Source organism: Amblyomma maculatum, chromosome 5, assembly GCF_055883805.1.
Source record: "Amblyomma maculatum isolate TAMU_Amacu chromosome 5, ASM5588380v1, whole genome shotgun sequence".
In the NCBI taxonomy this organism is placed as follows: Eukaryota; Metazoa; Arthropoda; class Arachnida; order Ixodida; family Ixodidae; genus Amblyomma; species Amblyomma maculatum.
In genome coordinates this window covers 157,857,847-157,875,684 of record NC_139348.1, presented here as the reverse complement: position 1 = coordinate 157,875,684, position 17,838 = coordinate 157,857,847, and the positions used below count along the sequence as shown (strand labels likewise).

The 17,838-nt window shown below is 44.0% G+C and overlaps 1 protein-coding gene across 1 annotated transcript in view; it reads right to left on the bottom strand.

The window, feature by feature from the left end:
• LOC146190092 (2-Hydroxyacid oxidase 1-like) overlaps positions 1-10,547 on the bottom strand; it is a 28,541-nt gene extending 17,994 nt beyond the window's left edge. The window contains exons 1-3 of the mRNA XM_084604833.1: positions 10,297-10,547; positions 6,186-6,720; positions 1,047-1,198 (exon numbers count right to left, since the gene is read on the bottom strand). Of these exons, the coding sequence (XP_084460959.1) occupies positions 1,047-1,198; positions 6,186-6,720; positions 10,297-10,510 (901 nt within the window). The 5' untranslated portion in view covers positions 10,511-10,547. The remainder of the gene's footprint in view (positions 1-1,046; positions 1,199-6,185; positions 6,721-10,296) is intronic.
• Positions 10,548-17,838: the final 7,291 nt, after the last annotated feature.

Sequence of the window (17,838 nt, the reverse complement as noted above, 5' to 3'; positions counted from 1 at the left end):
AAAGACAGGGCACAGATAGCACAATTAAAACAGAGTAATGTTACCAGTGTGGTACGGTAGTGAAAGGGTAGAGAGATGGGCACCTTGCAGAATATAAAACAAAAGTAACAGAGGTTAGAGAAGGGCCTCAATGCGCTAGACAATATTGCGGTAAGATCGAGGACTTGTCTCCTTCTGGCAAAGCGTTAATCATTGGCGGGGGTTTGAATGTGGTCTTAACAGGGTTTAAATATGATCTGGGAAGAATGGAGTGCCGTGAAAAGACGTGGACCAAGACGTGGAGTTTCTTAATCCACGTCTTCGTCTTTCGGTCGATTCCTCCCAGACCATGTTTCCCCGACTCGTCCAAACTATTATGCGGCTGAGCTTTCCTCCGAAGAGGTTGCTCCGGCGAAGGGAGAAGAGAGGATGTGAGAAGGGTGGTGGCTTCATGAGCATGTGAAGGTGCGAAAAATGGCTCAGTGGCTGGGAGTTGAGTTGTCCTGCATTTGCCAGAGCATCTGTGGCCGGAAAGCAAGCCTTTTCCGGTCATGTTCATTGTCTCCAACTAGTGTTTAGGGCTCATGTCGTTGTTGCTGCTTGGCGTGCTACGTGAGGACTCCCAGCCGCGCTCCTGCAGTTGCCTCGGACGATACTGTCGGCTCCGTTACTTCATGTGTTTTTGATGTCAATGCAAGGGCGTCTACCACCGTGTTTTCTTTGATGATCGTGGCATTTGAAATGGTAACTCACATAAACACTCAAGCCTTGGTGAGGCAATATGATTGGCTTGTTGTGATTGGAGAGCGGAGAAATACGAGAACCCGGAGTGTGGAAACCGTGGAACGAGAAGGGGGAATGCTATGACGAGGTCTGAGGAGCGCATAGCGTGTGCGTGGTTCTGCGGCAGTATGCAAGCCTATGGGGTTAAAGCAAAGGTACTGACAGCTTTGGTCGATTCACATTCTAAGCCGCAACGCGCCGCTTTATAGAAACTCTTTCGCTGATAAAATCTTGAGTAGATTACGGGCTGGAAAATGCATCCTCCATTATTATAACATGCATACCCAATGCGGTTCCCGTCTCTCCGTCCGGGTGCGCCAGCGCGTGCATGGCTGCGGGTGCGAATCCAATGGGCATCGAAATGTGCTGGCCCAAGACCTTGGTCGTCATGTTCACCTCCCTCACGTCCACCAGGGGTCGAGGTCGGAACCTGAGCCTGCGCGTTAAAAAGCAGCATAACGAACTCACCATCGAGTGCAACAGTATCCTTATAAGATATTTTAATCGTGCTCTGAAATCGTTTTCAGGCTGGGCCTCTCAAGTGTTCTCCTGACGCTGTCTTTTGTTTATATCTGTGAAGAATTTCCAACTTATGCCAACGCGGAACCTCAGATGTGACGGCATTCAATCACTTGCCCGGAGGAAACGGGTCGTGGCAACTGCGTTTCGCATGTGCTGGGCGTTAAAGAACTCCGGGATGGTGGAGATTATTTTTTAGTCTTACACAATGGGGTCCCTTCATAGAAGTGCGTCTTTTCTATACATAAAACCTCACAATATATTCTAATTACAGCTAATAATCTGCTCGCAAATGGCAATTTTCCTTCACCCTGATTTCCCTTTATTTTGCAGCAGCAGACTTACTTCGTCGCCCTGTTTTCTTTTTCTTATGGTAATCGCTGCTGTTAGTATTTTGCTTTTTTTTTCTTCTCCTTGTACACTTTATCTTTTGTATCTTCTGTAACTTCTTTAAAGCGCCGTTCAAAGAAACATAACTTTCCAGTGCTTCAAATAAGCATCGATGTGGGCGCACGAGTTCTATGGAGCACTTTCAGGCCTTTGGAGCAGATGTTAGTTGCGGTTTGTGGCCGGCTCTTTATCATAGCAGTCGTCATTATTACAACCATCACTTAAATCATTGCTACTGAGCCCTTCCTCATGGTTTTCATTTCTTTTGTGGCCAATTGAACATTACTCAGTAGTTTGTTCTTATCTAACAGCGCCATTTATTTTCGACGCTCTTAAAGCTCTTTTTCCTGATCTTTTTTTTTTCTCAGCAGTGTCTGATATGACCTTTTCTATCGCACATGTAGACTAAGATCAAATATTGGCCTTACACTATTTTGTTCGCACTGCAAGTGATATAATATCGATGAAAAATTTCCAAAAAATATGCGGTGCTTGTCTGACCGGCAGTGTTTCCGACCGCTAATCGAAAGGGCTAGCTGGTGGTTCGGGGGGATTGCATTCAAAGTGAAATCACATCGTGCTCATTTCTGAAGCCTACATAGTTTTTGTTTCGTTAAGCTTACGTGGGCCCAAAGGTATGTTAAACATAAGCATTGTTAATGGAAGTGTGACGACGTCCTCGGCGTTAAGCAGAAATTTCAAAGATGAAAAAGCAAACTAACTTCCACTTAACACCTAATTTCTGTTTAACGCCCTTCATCATCATCAGCCTGATTATACCCACTGCAGGGCGAAGGCCTCTCCCATATTTCTCCACTTAACCCGGTTCTGTGCTAGCTGCATCCACTTGACCCCTGCGAACTTCTTAATCTCATCCGCCCACCTAACTTTCTGCCGCCCCCTGCTACCCTTTCCTTCCCTTGGAATCCAGTTTGTTACTCTCAGCGACCATCGGTTATCCTCTCTTCGCACTACATGTCCTGCCCATGTCCATTTCTTCTTCTTCATTTCCACTAGAATGTCGGTAACTTGAGTTATTTCTGTGACCCACTCTGCACGCTTTCTATCTCTTAATGTTACGCCTACCATTTTTCGTTCCATAGCCCTCTGGGTTGTCCTCAACTTAAGTAGAACTCTCTTGGTTAGCCTCCACGTTTCACCCCATAGGTGAGTACAGGCAAGATGCAACTGTTGTATACTTTCCTCTTGAGCGATACCGGTAAGCTGCTAGTCATAATCTGTGAGTGCTTGCCAAATGCGCTCCATCCCAATCTTATTCTTCTTGTTATTTCTTTTTCATGGTCCGGATCTGCGGTTACTACCTGTCCTAAGTAGACATATTCGCCTACTACTTCCAGTATTTCGCTACCTAATGTAAACTGCTGTTCCTTCCCGAGGCTGTTGAACATTACCTTAGCCTTCTGCATATTGATTTTCAAGCCTACCTTTCTACTTTTTCTGTCTAGGTCATCAATCATTATTTGCAGTTCATCCCCCGAGTTGCTTAGCAAGGCAATGTCATCAGCAAATCGCAGATTACTGAGGTATTCTCCATCTACCCTTATCCCTAACTGCTCCCATTCCAAGTCTCTGAATACTTCCTCTAAACAAGCTGTGAATAGTACTGGGGAGATTGTGTCTCCTTGCCTAACACCTTTCTTTATGGGAATTTTGTTACTTTCTTTATGCAGAACTATGGTTGCTGTGCAGCCACTATATATATCTTCCAGAACTTTCACGTACGGCTCGTCTACCCCCTGATTTCGCAATGCCTGCATCACCGCCGAGGTTTCAACTGAGTCAAATGCTTTTTCGTAATCAATGAATGCTATGTATAAGGGCTGGTTATATTCCGAGCATTTTTCTATCACCTGATTGATGGTATGGATATGATCGATAGTAGAGTACCGTTTCCGAAACCCTACTTGATCCTTTGCTTGATTGCAGTCTAAGGTTGTCCTGATTCTATTAGTGATTACCTTAGTAAATACCTTATACGTAACAGAGAGTAAGCTGATTGGTCTGTAATTTTTAAGGTCCTTAGAGTCCCCTTTCTTGTGAATGAGGATAATGTTTGCGTTCTTCCATGGTTCCGGTACCGTCGATGACACCAGGCACTTCGTATACAGGGTGGCCAGTTTTTCTAGCACGATATCCCCCCCGTCCTTCAGCAAATCTGTAGTTATCTGATCCTCTCCAGCTGATTTCCCCCTTTTCATAGTTTCTATGCTTTCTTGACCTCGTCCTTCGTCACTGGTGGAACGTCTGACTGTTTTTCCCTATCGCCAATCTCATTACAGTCCTGACTACTTTGGCTACTGTAGAGATCTGTATAGAACTCCTCGGCTACTTTGCCTATCTTGTCCATATTAGTGATGACGTTGCCCACCTTGTCCTTTATCGCATACATCTGGTTTTTGCCTATGCCCAATTTCTTCTTTACCGCTTTAAGGCTTCCTCCGTTTTTTACAGCATGCTCAATTTTGTCCATGTTATACTTCCTTATATCGGCTACCTTGCGCTTATTGATTAGCTTTGATATCTCGGCCAATTCTATCTGGTCTGTTGGATTGGAAGCTTTCATACTCTGGCGTTTCTTAATCAAATCTTTCGTCTCCTTAGACAGCTTACCGGTATCCTCTCTAACTATCTCTACCGGGCACTCAGTAATGATATTTCTGAAATTATTGTTCCTTGCCTCTAGGGTAATGTCGGCATCCTCAGTTAGAGCTGAATACCTATTCTGTAGCGAGATCCTGAACTCTTCTGCCCTCCCCCTGACCGCTAATTCGTTGATGGGTTTCTTTCTTACTAATCTATTGCGTTCCTTCTTCAGATTTAGGCTAATTCGGGACCTCGCCATCCTGTGGTCACTGCATCGCACTTTCCCGATTACCTCTACATCCTGCACAATGGGGGGGGGGGGGGGGGGGGGGGGTTGAACACATTATGAAGTCGATTTCATTTTTAGTCTTGCCGTTAGGACTTTTCCATGTCCATTTCCGGTTCTTCCGTTTGCTGAAGAAGGTATTCATGATTCGTAAGTTATTGCGCTCTGCAAACTCAACTAGTAACTCCCCCCTGCTATTCCTAGAACCAATGCCATAGTCACCTACTGCCTTGTCTCCTGCCTGTCTTTTCCCTACCTTGGCATTGAAGTCGCCCATTAGTACAGTATACTGCGTTTTTACTTTTCGCATTGCCGATTCTACATGTTCATAGAAGCTTTCAACTGCCTGGTCATCATAACTACATGTAGGTGCATAGGCCTGTACAACCTTCAGTTTATACCGCTTATTAAGCCTAATTACGATGCCTGCAACCCTCTCATTAATACTATAGAATTCATCTATATTACCCGCTATATACTTATTGACAAGGAAACCTACTCCTAGTTGTCGCCTCTCCGGTAAACCTCGATAACACAGTACATGCCCATCCTGCAGTACAGTATATGCCTCATTCGGCCTCCTAACCTCACTAAGCCCTATGACATCCCATTTCATGCCCTCTAGTTCCTCTAACAGCACTGCTAAACTAGCTTCACTAGCTAGGGTTCTAGCATTAAACGTTGCCAGGGTCAGTTTCCAATGGCGGCCTGTCCAGCGGAGCCAGGCTTTCTTAGCACCCCCTGCTGCGTCACAGGTCTGACCGCCGCCGTGGTCAGTTGTTCCGCAGCCGCTGGTGACTGAGGGCCGGGGTTTTATGGAGCTTATCATAGGAGGTTGTGGCCAATTACTGCACCAGGGTGGCCAACTCCTGTTCTGGTGAGGGAGTGCGTTGCCGGAGGTGTTCACCGGCATCAGGTCGCACCCCAAACCTGTGTATGCAATTCCATCGACACGCGGATTTGATTTTTTTTTTAATCCGGTGGAGAATTGCGCGGCATCGGGATTTGAGCCCCGGTCCTCTTGCATGCGAGGCGGATGTTCTACCGCTACGCCACCGCTGCCCCCCTTATGAAATGAACGCCCTTATGAAAGGTTATTAGACGGGTCACCATTAATGATCGTCACCAAGGTCGCATTGTGAAAATACTTGAGAACTAACTCTTGACAAAAGAGAATAAAGAAAACTTTCTTATCTGTATCACTAGCACTAAGCTTAGAAGTCACAGTTGTAACACCTTCCCTTTAATCGTTAAGCACTGCACTGACTGACAAGGGGGCGTCCGTGTGCTGTGCGATGTCAGTGCACGTTAAAAGCCCTCAGGTGGTCGAAATTTCCGGAACCCTCTACTACGGCATCTCAAATAGCTTGAGTCGCTTTGGGGCGTTAAATCCGGTAAACTAAACTAAGCTAATCCAAACCACATCTTCTCTGTACACATCCGGTTTATAACTCAGACTCGCTATAGTATTTCATTTGGCAACCAGTATAACGCAGACATCTCAGTGGCTAGGGTAACTGCGACGGAAGGAAATGTTGTTCTGTGACTATCTCTGAAGACAAAAGACAAAGTTCGACTTTTTGGAGGAGGGCTGTAGTAACCTCTTAACGTCGACGTTACTCACCTCGCAAATGCCGCTGTGTTTTCCTTGAGGGTCTGTTGTCGGTCGGCCCCCGCGAAGAAGTACCTTTTTGCCTGAGGCTCCAATTTCAGCCTCGCCACGCGCTCCACGTCGGCAATGGTGAGCACGGCGTTCTCACTCGTCTTCGTGACGTCAGAGGACAGTGCAACTTCTTCCAGGCTGCCGGCGTCGGGCCCGAAGTCATCCGGCGACCGCTGCCCGATGTCCAGATCCAGGTGGTCCGCGGCCACTTCAAGATGTCTGGCGTACTCGTCACTCAGCTGCGTGGCTTCGCCTTGCCTTTCCTGCGGTCTCGATTCAGCGGCCGGAACGTGACTTTTGTTGGCATCCCCGAAGAGCTCCAAGTTCTCAGTAGCAACTGCCTCAACATGTGAACTGTTTTCAATGCTACGGCTTTGACGCCGGCTGAGTGTACCATCTGAGCCCTGGAACGTTGTCCCTGTTAGCTTCAATAGCCAGTCATGCTTCAATCGTTGAGGTGTCGCTGACGGTGTATCTAAGGCGTTGCTGCATGGAGCTGGAATGAGAACAAACAAAATAAAATAAACCAGTTTGTACATTATACTAGGTGCTTCAATGCACAATTTAAAAAATCCGTGAAAGGAAGTGGTTCAGAATAGGCAAGAAATATTGCACGAAATCTAAACCTCTGCGGACGCTATTAACTGCAAATTCTTCTAATTAGGAACTAATTAAATAAGACTTTCTATCTTTTTAATTACCGCAGTGCCGTTTTTAGCATGAATTGGGAGTTTGAAGCCATAGACAAGGCGATGCCATCTCAAGATTTGAAAGGACGAACCGCTAATTTTTTAAAGCCCAACAGCGCGAGCGGTTCCGGTGCTTTTCTTCCTACGAAAGCGGAATTGAGCGCATTGGACGTAAAGGAAACTTGACGCAGACGCGACGGCCGCTGATGACGCGTTAGAGTAACGGCGGAGCCCAGTTGGAATTTATTAACAAGAGAAGCCGCACAATGGTACGAGACTTGGAGGAGACGGAGGCATAGACAAAGCGCTGAACTAATAGCAAAATATTATTCGGGGTGGAATCTCCATATATGCTCTAGCTTCTCAGAAATCAGACACAGAAAAGAGCATAAAAGTTACAAGCCGGTCTCATCCAGTCACTATGCATTCGATTATGTAAAAGCAGATAACTGTGCTCTTTTATCGGGGTGTAAACAAAAGGAGCGATGAGATTTCTCACCCAGCTTCACAATTTCTGATGCCTTGATTTTTTCTGCACAAATAATTATATTGATAGAAATAAATAGAAATAACCTTGGTAGAAGAAGTCATGAAGCTAGGCATAATTGTGTTGTGTTGGGTTTAGTCATAAGAAACTGAGGCTATCATGCGTCGACCGCTAGGTTGAGAGTCGTTTGCATTTATGGAATGTAGTTATTAAAACCTATATTTTAAAACATTTGCTTCCCTTTAAAGTCTAAAATTACAGGACAAATCAACAAGAGCCCTTTCACTTAAAAGCGATGCTGGATGAAGGGGAATGCGTTCTTTTGTAAAACAGTGCAAGATGTATTCTTCTTAGTGTTTGAAGTTGTCTGCATGGCAGTACAATGGGGCTACTGCAGCTTGTGTCCGCACGAAGCACACAAGGGTTTATTCTGGTTCGTTAGCATGAAGTTGTGTGTAAGATGTGTGGGTCCGGCAGGGTCCTATGCGAAGACGGCATAGAGACACTTCTTTGAGACGTATGGTGCATAATTGACTTCCACTTTTCTAACCACGGGCTTTATGCGGTGTAGTTTGTTATTTCCTTCAGTGTTCTATGCGGACTTCAATGATATGTTATCATTTTTATGAACTGTGTGAGAGAGAGGTCGCAGACTGCAAGAAACAGTTACCAAGGCGATAGAGGGTTTTGTCTTCTGACAGTGCCATGTAAACAATCCATTAGGTCAACCTCTTGACACATTTGACACATTTGCAGGGCATAATAGTTATTTCTATAAAAGTACATACATTAAAAAGGTAGATAGAAATAATCGAGGCTTCAAAAATTATGAAGCTTGGTGAGAAGTGTGTCAGCTCTCCTACGTTGCCATCTCGATAAGAGAGCACAATTATCTACTTTAACATAATCGATGTACTTATGAAATAGTTGCATGCACATAGTGACTGGGAGTGACCTGCTTGCAACTTTTCTTCTCCTTCCTGTTTTTCTTTTTCGATGGTACCAGAATCTATGCGGCGATATCACCGTGAATAAACTTCTGTTGTTAGTTCACAGCTGTGTTTGTCCTTTCGTGTCCTCTTGGCTTCGTGCCTTAACTCTGCTCCCCTCGTTAATTTATCTGACTGACCAGTATTTCATGTTGCAACCGCAAGGGGTTATTTTACCGCCTCATGTACAATATTTACATCCCCAGCGTGCTGCAAAGAAAACACAGTCATCGCCAACTGCGTAGTCTTAATTTCTGAGAGGATAGAATAAAATAAAATGCATGACAAGGCACGACAGAGTGCGTATCTCAAATCTGGAGCCGGAGTTAGTGCGACATATCATAATGAATGTCGGGTATACACTTAGCTGCCTGCGCGTCCGACGCGCTCAAGCTGGGTTCCGTACAGAAAAAACCCCTGACTGATTTTCTCGATCTGCGACGCTTTAGAAAATCAAGTTTTCGTTGTTTCGGAAACTGATATGGCATCGCCTTCTACACACCCTCAACACCTCGTTGACATTGCTTAAAAATGTGGAAAATTTTAGTTTATTAGATGTAGAACTAGATGGGGCATGCAAAAAAACTGTAGCCGCCGAGACTGCTACTTATCATTTTCAACTCCTTATTTCTAAGACCTTTTGCAAACGTCGCTGAAATACCCGGTGGAGCTTAGTCACATGGGGGAAAAATTGCGAGGAAAGGAAAACCTTTTAGTTGCACCCCCTTAAGACCATGTGTATTCCCATTGGACAGTACTTCAATTGCAAACAAAAAACAGAAGTGTTCAGTATTTATTTATTTATTTACTTATTTTTTTATTATTCATACATAGTTCAGTGTCGAGTCGGTGCAGATTTTGCGGAAGCGTGGTAAAAGCAGTTCAGAAATGAGAATATTACAATATTACCAGCAGGCAACGTCTTCTAAACATTATGCTTCCAGACAGGGAATTCAGATAATGAATTGCCTTAAACATCACCTGAACAAAAATGCTTCCTACATAAAAAAAATAAAAAATAAGCGAGACTCTTTTTGCCTGAACGAAGTAGTAATTTTTTGCCGTCGTTTACATATTCAGTTTACGTATACAATCACCGAAGGCAAGCTTGAAGTAGGATTCACTTCTGAGGAGCTTTTGATTTAGCTTCTAGGTGTGATAGAATTTTTAAAATGATGCCTAGAAATCAAGCACATCAAGACTGGTTCCTTTCGCTTTTCATCTTGTCATGCAAAGAATGTTTATTTCTCCATATATTGTTGTAACTCCTGAGCACTGAAGTTTAAGAGGCTATGATCTATCTTGCAATGCCAAAAGCTTCAAAACTACTCATGTCATATTTTCGTTTGATTATTAGCTTTTTGCTAAAGTAATAAGAAAAGCTTTAGCATAAATTTTGTGTAGCGATCACTGTGGCTTCAGATGTGTCCGCCTTTGTTCAAAAGTTTGCAATATCTGTGAAAAGTCTGTCAAATAAATGTGCACAATCACAACAGAATGACCGGCAGACCGGGCGAGTCAATCAAACTGAAGAGAGCTCCTTACAGCACCGAAACATTACTCTCAACTAGAAACTTTGCGTCAGAAAATCTCGGCGCACGAAGCCAGAAAAAACCTCTTAACAGGACAAGGGCCATGAACGCTTTACTCTCTTTAGTTAAGCAAGCATCCATGTAAGAAACAAAACCCCAAGTTGAATACAAACCCCCTAAGAAAGTATGGGGTCGAGGAGGAGATTCGTATAGTAGCTCTGAGGATGTTAAGCGTGTTCCCATAAACAGAGAAAGGGAAGATTTTTTTAGGGGCAAGAAATGCGCATTAAAACAAAGACGTCAACTAAACTCATCCTGACCACTCGAGCGAAGCACTGAGATTCAAAAAAAGAGCGCAACACAGCGGCCACTCACACTGGAGCAGAAAAAGAAGACATGTTGCCACAAAGCAGAGGCCGGCGAACTTGCGGTGTGGCATGGTGCACGTGCTCTGGCAAAGCGCCGCCGGGCAACGTGACGTGTATTCGAGTGCAATGCAGCCGGGGTTGCTAAGGAAGGGCGCTGCTCTGCCTCGGGGTCTTTCCTCCTGGACGGGCAAGAATGCCAATGAGTCACGTGGAAGAGCCATGACGTCGACGCATCCAGAAGGACCACCGCGACACCCCCCCCCCCCCCCCCCCCCCCCCCCCCCGCGCTTTTCGCTGACCGCGGAACGGGTTCAATCGCTTCTCGTGCCATCCGGGCTTGGGACGGAGCAGTTTGTTTACACTACGAGCACTGGCTTTGTGTTGAATTTAGGGTGCTTTGCTCATTGAACTAGTTGTAGAGGCAACCCAAACACATTCATTTGTCAATACATAACCTTCTGAGTGCATCGCGTACGAGCTCTTCGTAAAGCAGAAGCTCCTAATGGCGCCATGTTAACAGTGTCTCGTTTGAAAGCAGGCTGTGGCTTACGCCAAACAGGCTCATAGTATTTATTTATTTATATTTCGTCACCTAATGATTCTAAACGCTGCATTCTGATCGCACCAGATGCAGAAGCAGTGAGCAGACATCATCATCATCATCATCAGCAGCAGCCTGATTATACCCACTGCAGGGCGAAGGCCTCTCCCATATCTTTCCACTTAACCCGGTTCTGTGCTAGCTGCATCCACTTGACCCCTGCGAACTTCTTAATCTCATCCGCCCACCTAACTTTCTGCCGCCCCCTGCTACGCTTTCCTTCCCTTGGAATCCAGTTTGTTACCCTAAGCGACCATCGGTTATCCTCTCTTCGCACTACATGTCCTGCCCATGTCCATTTCTTCTTCTTAATTTCCACTAGAATGTCGTTAACTTGAGTTATTTCTCTGACCCACTCTACACGCTTTCTATCTCTTAATGTTACCCCTACCATTTTTCGTTCCATAGCCCTCTGGGTTGTCCTCAACTTCAGACATCATCTACTATTAAATAAATAATCTCGTCTTCCTCTTGCACAATGTTTATGTCGTGTTGGTCTGCTGTGGGTTACATGGTTTACAACTGGAACGCGTACTAATGAAACGACATTACGGATAACTGCTTCGCAATTCCTCTTTTGAAAACTAAATGTTCCCACCCTGGTTCTCTATTTATTTAAAATTACCAAGAGGAAGCTGACAGCCTTAAATACTATTCATAATAAGCCTTTAACTTTTGTAGCAACAGTGAAAATAAAGCGAATGAAAACTGCATGAAAGGCAAGGTTCAAGTGGGCGATTACCGATTCCCGCTCAGTCGATCGAAACAATAGGTATAGTATAAAATGGAAGCTACTCTGTTTTAAATATTCGCAGATAAGGTGACCGAAGATCCAGATATTATACCAAAGATAAGCCAATCAGGACGGTTACCAATACACGACTAAAGCAGAAGCGATCAATTTAAACTAGAAACGAAGTTATTTGAGGCTTTCAAAACCGAGGATATTTTATTCAAGGGAGTAACTACAAGGCCGAAGTGTTATTGAAAAGGCGGCATCTCCTGACATCCGCAGGAGGCAGATTCCAGTACTTATTCCATGACTATCTTTTTCAACTGCGAAGAACGCTACCACCGTGTTGGCGGTATATACGGAGGCCATCATAGTTGTCAATGACCAACTTAAAAAAGCTTCCAAAATTCTATGAGTGAGTAATATGCGAATAGCTGCAGCTGCCGAATTTACTTTCAAGCCTTTTCATTAGTGAGTCCCTTGGGGCCCAAAAATATGTTAAAATACTTCATTCAGTCAAAAACGAGTATAAAAGTATGTGTAGCTTTCGCCTTTAAATGTATGGTTGGGCTCAAGTACGTGCATATGGGAATTCTTTTGTAGGACAAAATCCAGTTCGAGTAGGGGAGTATCTCTACATACAATGTCCCACTTTGAGGGGTAACACATAATCCTTCAAAATGAGTAATGGATTGAAGACAGAATGAATAAGAGTATGGACATATGGTTCGGTTTTGTTTGGATGGTTTATCGTCCCAAAGCGACTTAGGCTATGAGGGACGCCGTAGTGGAATGCTCCGGAATTTTTGACCCCCTTTAGCATGCACTGACATCGCACAGTACTCGAGCGCCATACCGTCTGCCGCTCTCGAAAAGGGGTCGTCGTGGCCGTGTTTCGATTCCGCATCCTTGAGATCAGTGCTCCAGTGACTGAGCTGCCGCGGTTGATCATATTAAAATATATTACAACCCATTACAACGTTAGGCGGCCGGTGATGCTACCTACAATGCTCCCGCTGATCGCATATACTACCTGATTATTCCAACTATAACAACTTCTTCCTTCCGCTTATATGGCTCAAAACCTTTTAACAGCTACACGCGAACGCTCGTCCTACATGAACGTGCATTGATTAGGATGACAATTAAATTTCCTTTTATGTTATTGAGAAATTCTGCTAAATTTTCCAAATACATGAAGCAATTTACGTCGTTCAATGAACAAGTAACGCGCCAACGAGGCAGTAATAAACAAAAGCTTGTGCATAATGTGCATAAATATCTGGAAGGTAGAAAAACGAAGCAGAAGAAAACTTTCTTAAAAGCTCACCGGTAAATGCATCCGAGATGCATTTGTTGAATTTATGTTCTCACCGAAGTAGTTCGTTGCTTTGCATTAAGCCTTAAGAAGACGAGTGGCAAAATAGGGACTCATATATCTATGTCGATGAGTAGCATATTATATTCGCTCTCAAACTTATTTCCTTCTTCTTTGTAAGCAATTGGCTTTCCTTTATCATTAAGCCTTTCGTTAATTGCCTCCGAATTCCTCAGAGAGGTCACGATGGAAACATTAGAAATGAGAACTATTCGGCGCAGCAACCACTTCGATATCAGATCAAAGATTAGGGACTTAAAGACGTGGCTTCCCTTCTTAAATGTATCTGTGAACAAACGGCCGCTCTATACTGAAAAACAGAGCGAACAATGGATGTTTCTTTCCTGCTTCGGCGCCCTCTTCAATTCTTTAATCATTTGGGAAGCAATCACATTCTGTTATCCGCATTGCGATAACAAACATGTATAAATCCTCACAAGCTTTCATTTCCTCCTTCATCAACCATCTGCGCCTACGTATCTTTATTCTTTCTTTTTCCTCTCTAATCGCTTCCGTTGTCCTTATTCATTCCTTAACTCATTTCTGTTCTTTATCAGCCCCCATGCCATCTCCACCATTTTCATAGCAAGGACAACATTTTGTTTATCGAAGCGACGTTAAAAAGGAATGGCACTGTGACAATGTAAGGCTAGAATACAGATTTTATCCTGTCGTGGGATGGAGGCAACTCAGCTGGCAACAGACGAGTAGAGTGAGGCGTCATCAAAGCGAGCTCTCTATTTGGCGCACGTAACTGAGTCGCGAATGACTGAACAAATTGGCGGCGACAGTAGCAACAAACGTGCTTCGCTGTAGTGGAGGAAGAGACACTACTGCTCTATGCAGCGCGCTATTTAACGCCGACAAAGAACACTTACCACAGCGCGCAAAGCTGACTTCCTATAGTCTGTGAATGGCGTAGAAGCAGTTGTGAACAACCAAAATTATTCCCGGCCAATCAATCGCATCCTCATCCACATACGAAGCTATAAAGCCGTGCACCCGGACCTTGGAGGACAACAAGCAAAAACTACGAAGCTTCGCGTCGATGTATTTTTCTCGTGTTAAACAGTGAGGACAGAGCTGACCTTTCATTTCGGAGCCATCAATAATGGGCAGAATGACCAAGAGGCTTCTTTTGCCTTCTAATTTTGTCACTGAATTTCTCACAAGCGGAAGCATTTCTTTTCGACTCTTCTGTTCTGAGTCTCCGATTTCTAAAGCCTTGCCAGACATAAAAAGAAGCATTGATGTTCACTGCACATTCTAACGCCCCTTCTCCTCAGACAATAAGCAGTAAATAATCTTTTCAGTTTCCGACCAAATAAACCAGTGCTAGTAAAAGCACAAGCTTCACGAAATGGGTCTATAGCGGGTGTCTCAAGCTCATAACGCAATGCGGGCAGCGCTGATAAAGTTGCCTTTCTCGCTGACCAGAAGTAGGAATATAAAAACAAATATTAGAAGCGATGAATATAAGTACTTAGAATTTAAATAATAATATTATTGCTAATGAAAAAAGCATATCTTTTCTGATATTACATGTCCCTTTCTCCGTGAAAACGAAAAGCGGAGTGTGCTGCCTTCTGTCAAAATACTTGGCGGACACCGTTTCAGGACGGTTCAGTAAGAGCTATTCAAAAAGGTCATTCCGACAAATAATGCAGTCAATTAACTTAAAAAGGAAAAATTGTGTACTTGAAGATGAAAGAGAAGGTGGATTGTCAGACACCTCTTCAGTCTGAAGTTCACGCAGATCAAGGGCCAATGCCTCCTCTTCATTTCCAGAAAGAAAGAGTGCCTTGTGGGGACGAGGCACGTTAGTTTAATGAAGTTGAAAAACGAGTTTGGTTTACAGCCGAGTCATGAAACTCATACTTTCTCACAGAACAAAGCCGGAAATATTTGGTGCCGGCGGGCCTCATCGCACAGCTTCGTAAGCGGCATGTTTGAGATCCCGGTCTATAGTCTTGTTAAATCCTGACAAAACATGCCTTCTACGCTTGATCACAGAGTCACCTAGCTGCAGCTGTCTTTAAGATGCACCAAGGTCATTCATAGATTCGTCACTGGTCCCTCATATAGAGTATATTGCTTTGCAGGACCACGCCGTAAAGCTCGCAGCAGCACACAAACACTCTTAACCAACTTTTGCGCTACCTTTATTACATCACTATGTCCGCCAGCAAACTGTTCAAAAGCCCCTTTTTAGCCGTTGCGGGACATCAGACCTTTTTATGTCACATATGAGGTTTATTGAAGTGATGTTCTCTCTCTGTCTCCCAATTCACACGTCATTGCACTTGTTGCGCTAAACGTATCAATCACCAAAGACCTACCTGAAGATCTTTGTCCGCAATATATGAGGTCCCATCACCTTCGATAAACCCACCAAGATGACCGATCAGCTCACGCATGCCCTTTTGGCAGCTTACATGTACATATCGCCTCTCCGCGCCTATACTGACTTGAAGCGGGATATATTCCAAGTACCAATTCTCTACGATAAGGATTCAAAATAGTGTCAGCCGAAATATAGCAGCTTAGTCTTCCGGTGTCTTAGGATATCCCACTATCGCCAAGGTCTAACACGCTGAGTATTATGTGTCCAAATTGATTGCCTCCGATGCTGTGTGTGGAGTTTTTTCTCTTCTTCCCCTTTCTTTCATTAGGTTTGCGCGCCGAATTTCCAACGTCAGTGGCACGCTATTCAGTTGAAAACAAAAAGCGGCTAGACGTAGCAGGAAACGCCCGAAAGGAGCCGGGCAGGCCATGCGCCTGGGTCTAAAAATGAAAAACAGTGAAACCGGCAGCCCCTTCAACTGCTGAAGTGCTGAAGTACTCTACCAGTACCGAAGTACCACTACCGCAAATTTATGAGACGTCGTAGAATGCGCTGCGGTTTTTCTGAAATCGGTTTCAAGCTTACATCTGCTTCACTTGACGACCAGTGTGCAGCAGTTGTTCCGTATCGATTTTCAGGCCTTTTATTTATTCATGATTGAAGTCGCGCGTCGAATTCATAGGGCCGCTACACTTTGTTCCTCATGATAACTGCGGGATGATAAGCGAGGTATTATAACACCTGGAATAGGCACAGAATAAATCTCGTCTCCCCTTTATTTTCCTCATTAAATCCGCTTCGCTCCTCTATGGATTACGTAGGAGGGGGGTGGGGGGAGGACTCATACTGACTAAGTATCTTACATTGCTCGATGACAAAAACTGAGGAGTGAAGCATTCGGCACGAATAATTTCCAAGGCGTAATGCAATTACTTTTTTACGTGCTCTCTAAGCGCATGGTTCAGTGGCTATAGTGTGCGGATCCGGCTCCCAAAAGCCGCGGGTTCGAATCCAGCTGTGATCATTTACATGGAGGAGCTTTTCGAAAATGCCAGTGTGGTATCCGGCTCGTTGTGACTTCACTGCACGTTAAGGAACATAAGATGATGGCAATTTATCCGACGCCCTCCACGAAGAAGTCCCATAGAGGCGGTTACACTCTAAAATGTATGACTCCACTTAACACTACATCACTTTTTCTTTTTGCATCTGCTGCGTGATCAGCAAGCGATCGCGAAGCGGTTACGTAAAATAAGATATAAAATGGTGTCACGCAAATGACACCTATACGTAGAACTTTTCCGATGCAACATAAGACACGAGAAATTGCTTGCTGCATACCGACGGTATTATCCGCAATATCAGCAGCAGCAGCTTTTTAAGCATTTTTGTAGCACGTAGGTGCTACCCAAGTAGTCTCTCAGTTTTTATTTTGTCTTTATATTCAGTGCAAGAGTCTTCAAGCAATCTAGATGCCGGATATTTTGTTTACTTGGTCACCTGTTTATGCTCAGTAGGTTTTCGGTGCCTTCTAGAAGTCCCGTTTATAGTAATAGCCTGCTGCAGTTGAAATATACGGAGCTAAATACTGAAGTCTGAGCAGACTTATTGAAGGATTTAGTTCTTCATTCGGGGTTTATTTTCTTTCAAGTTATCATATTTTTTTTGTCTTGGCATGTACCCACCACCAAGAGCATCTTCTCTCGCCTCCACCTCTTCCCTTTTCACAACCGCATTTTTCAAAGTACCTTGATAAAAGTGCAGAATACATGCGCAAAAGAAGTTAGTCGTCATTATTATTTTATTAAACTTCCAGTTGAATGCCTCGCTTGTTCATTGGGTAGATTAACTGAAAAGGTGTAAACTACAGGCCCCATTACCTCCACCCCAATTGCTCCTTTGAAGAAGGCTTTGAAGAAAATCCATATGAAAATTATAACTTCGCATCCACCGTTCCGTAATCACCAACTCACAACCCCCCCCCCCCCCCCCCCAGCTTATATTTAATACGCTCTAAATGATTGTGATTCTTTTTCAGTCTGTGGACTAAATTGCTGTTTCTGAAATAATTCCCATTTCTCAGCAATAGTAAATGGCCACGTGAACCCATCTCCTTATGTACTGCCCCGTCGTTTCCCTGGCCGCTCGTCTCAGACGGGAAAAATAAATTACTCAAAAATGTCGGCATTGTCTTGCGTTCGCTTCATTTCTACTGTAATTATTACCTTGCGGGTTTCACAATGTTATTTTTATACTTTTCTTCTTACCCACCTTAGTTCATGAGCTTATTAATGAGACGGAATGTATACTTTAGAGAAGTCAGATGTCCTCAGAATAAGCTTTGTGTAACACGGAAATTTTGTGGCGGAATACAAGGGAAATATACGTCTCTAATGACTAAACTCTCTTCTTGAAAATCTGCTTTAACAAGAATTATAACGGTTGAAATATATTTTTCTAGTGTACCACGTCTCTAAGTCCCACATATGTATC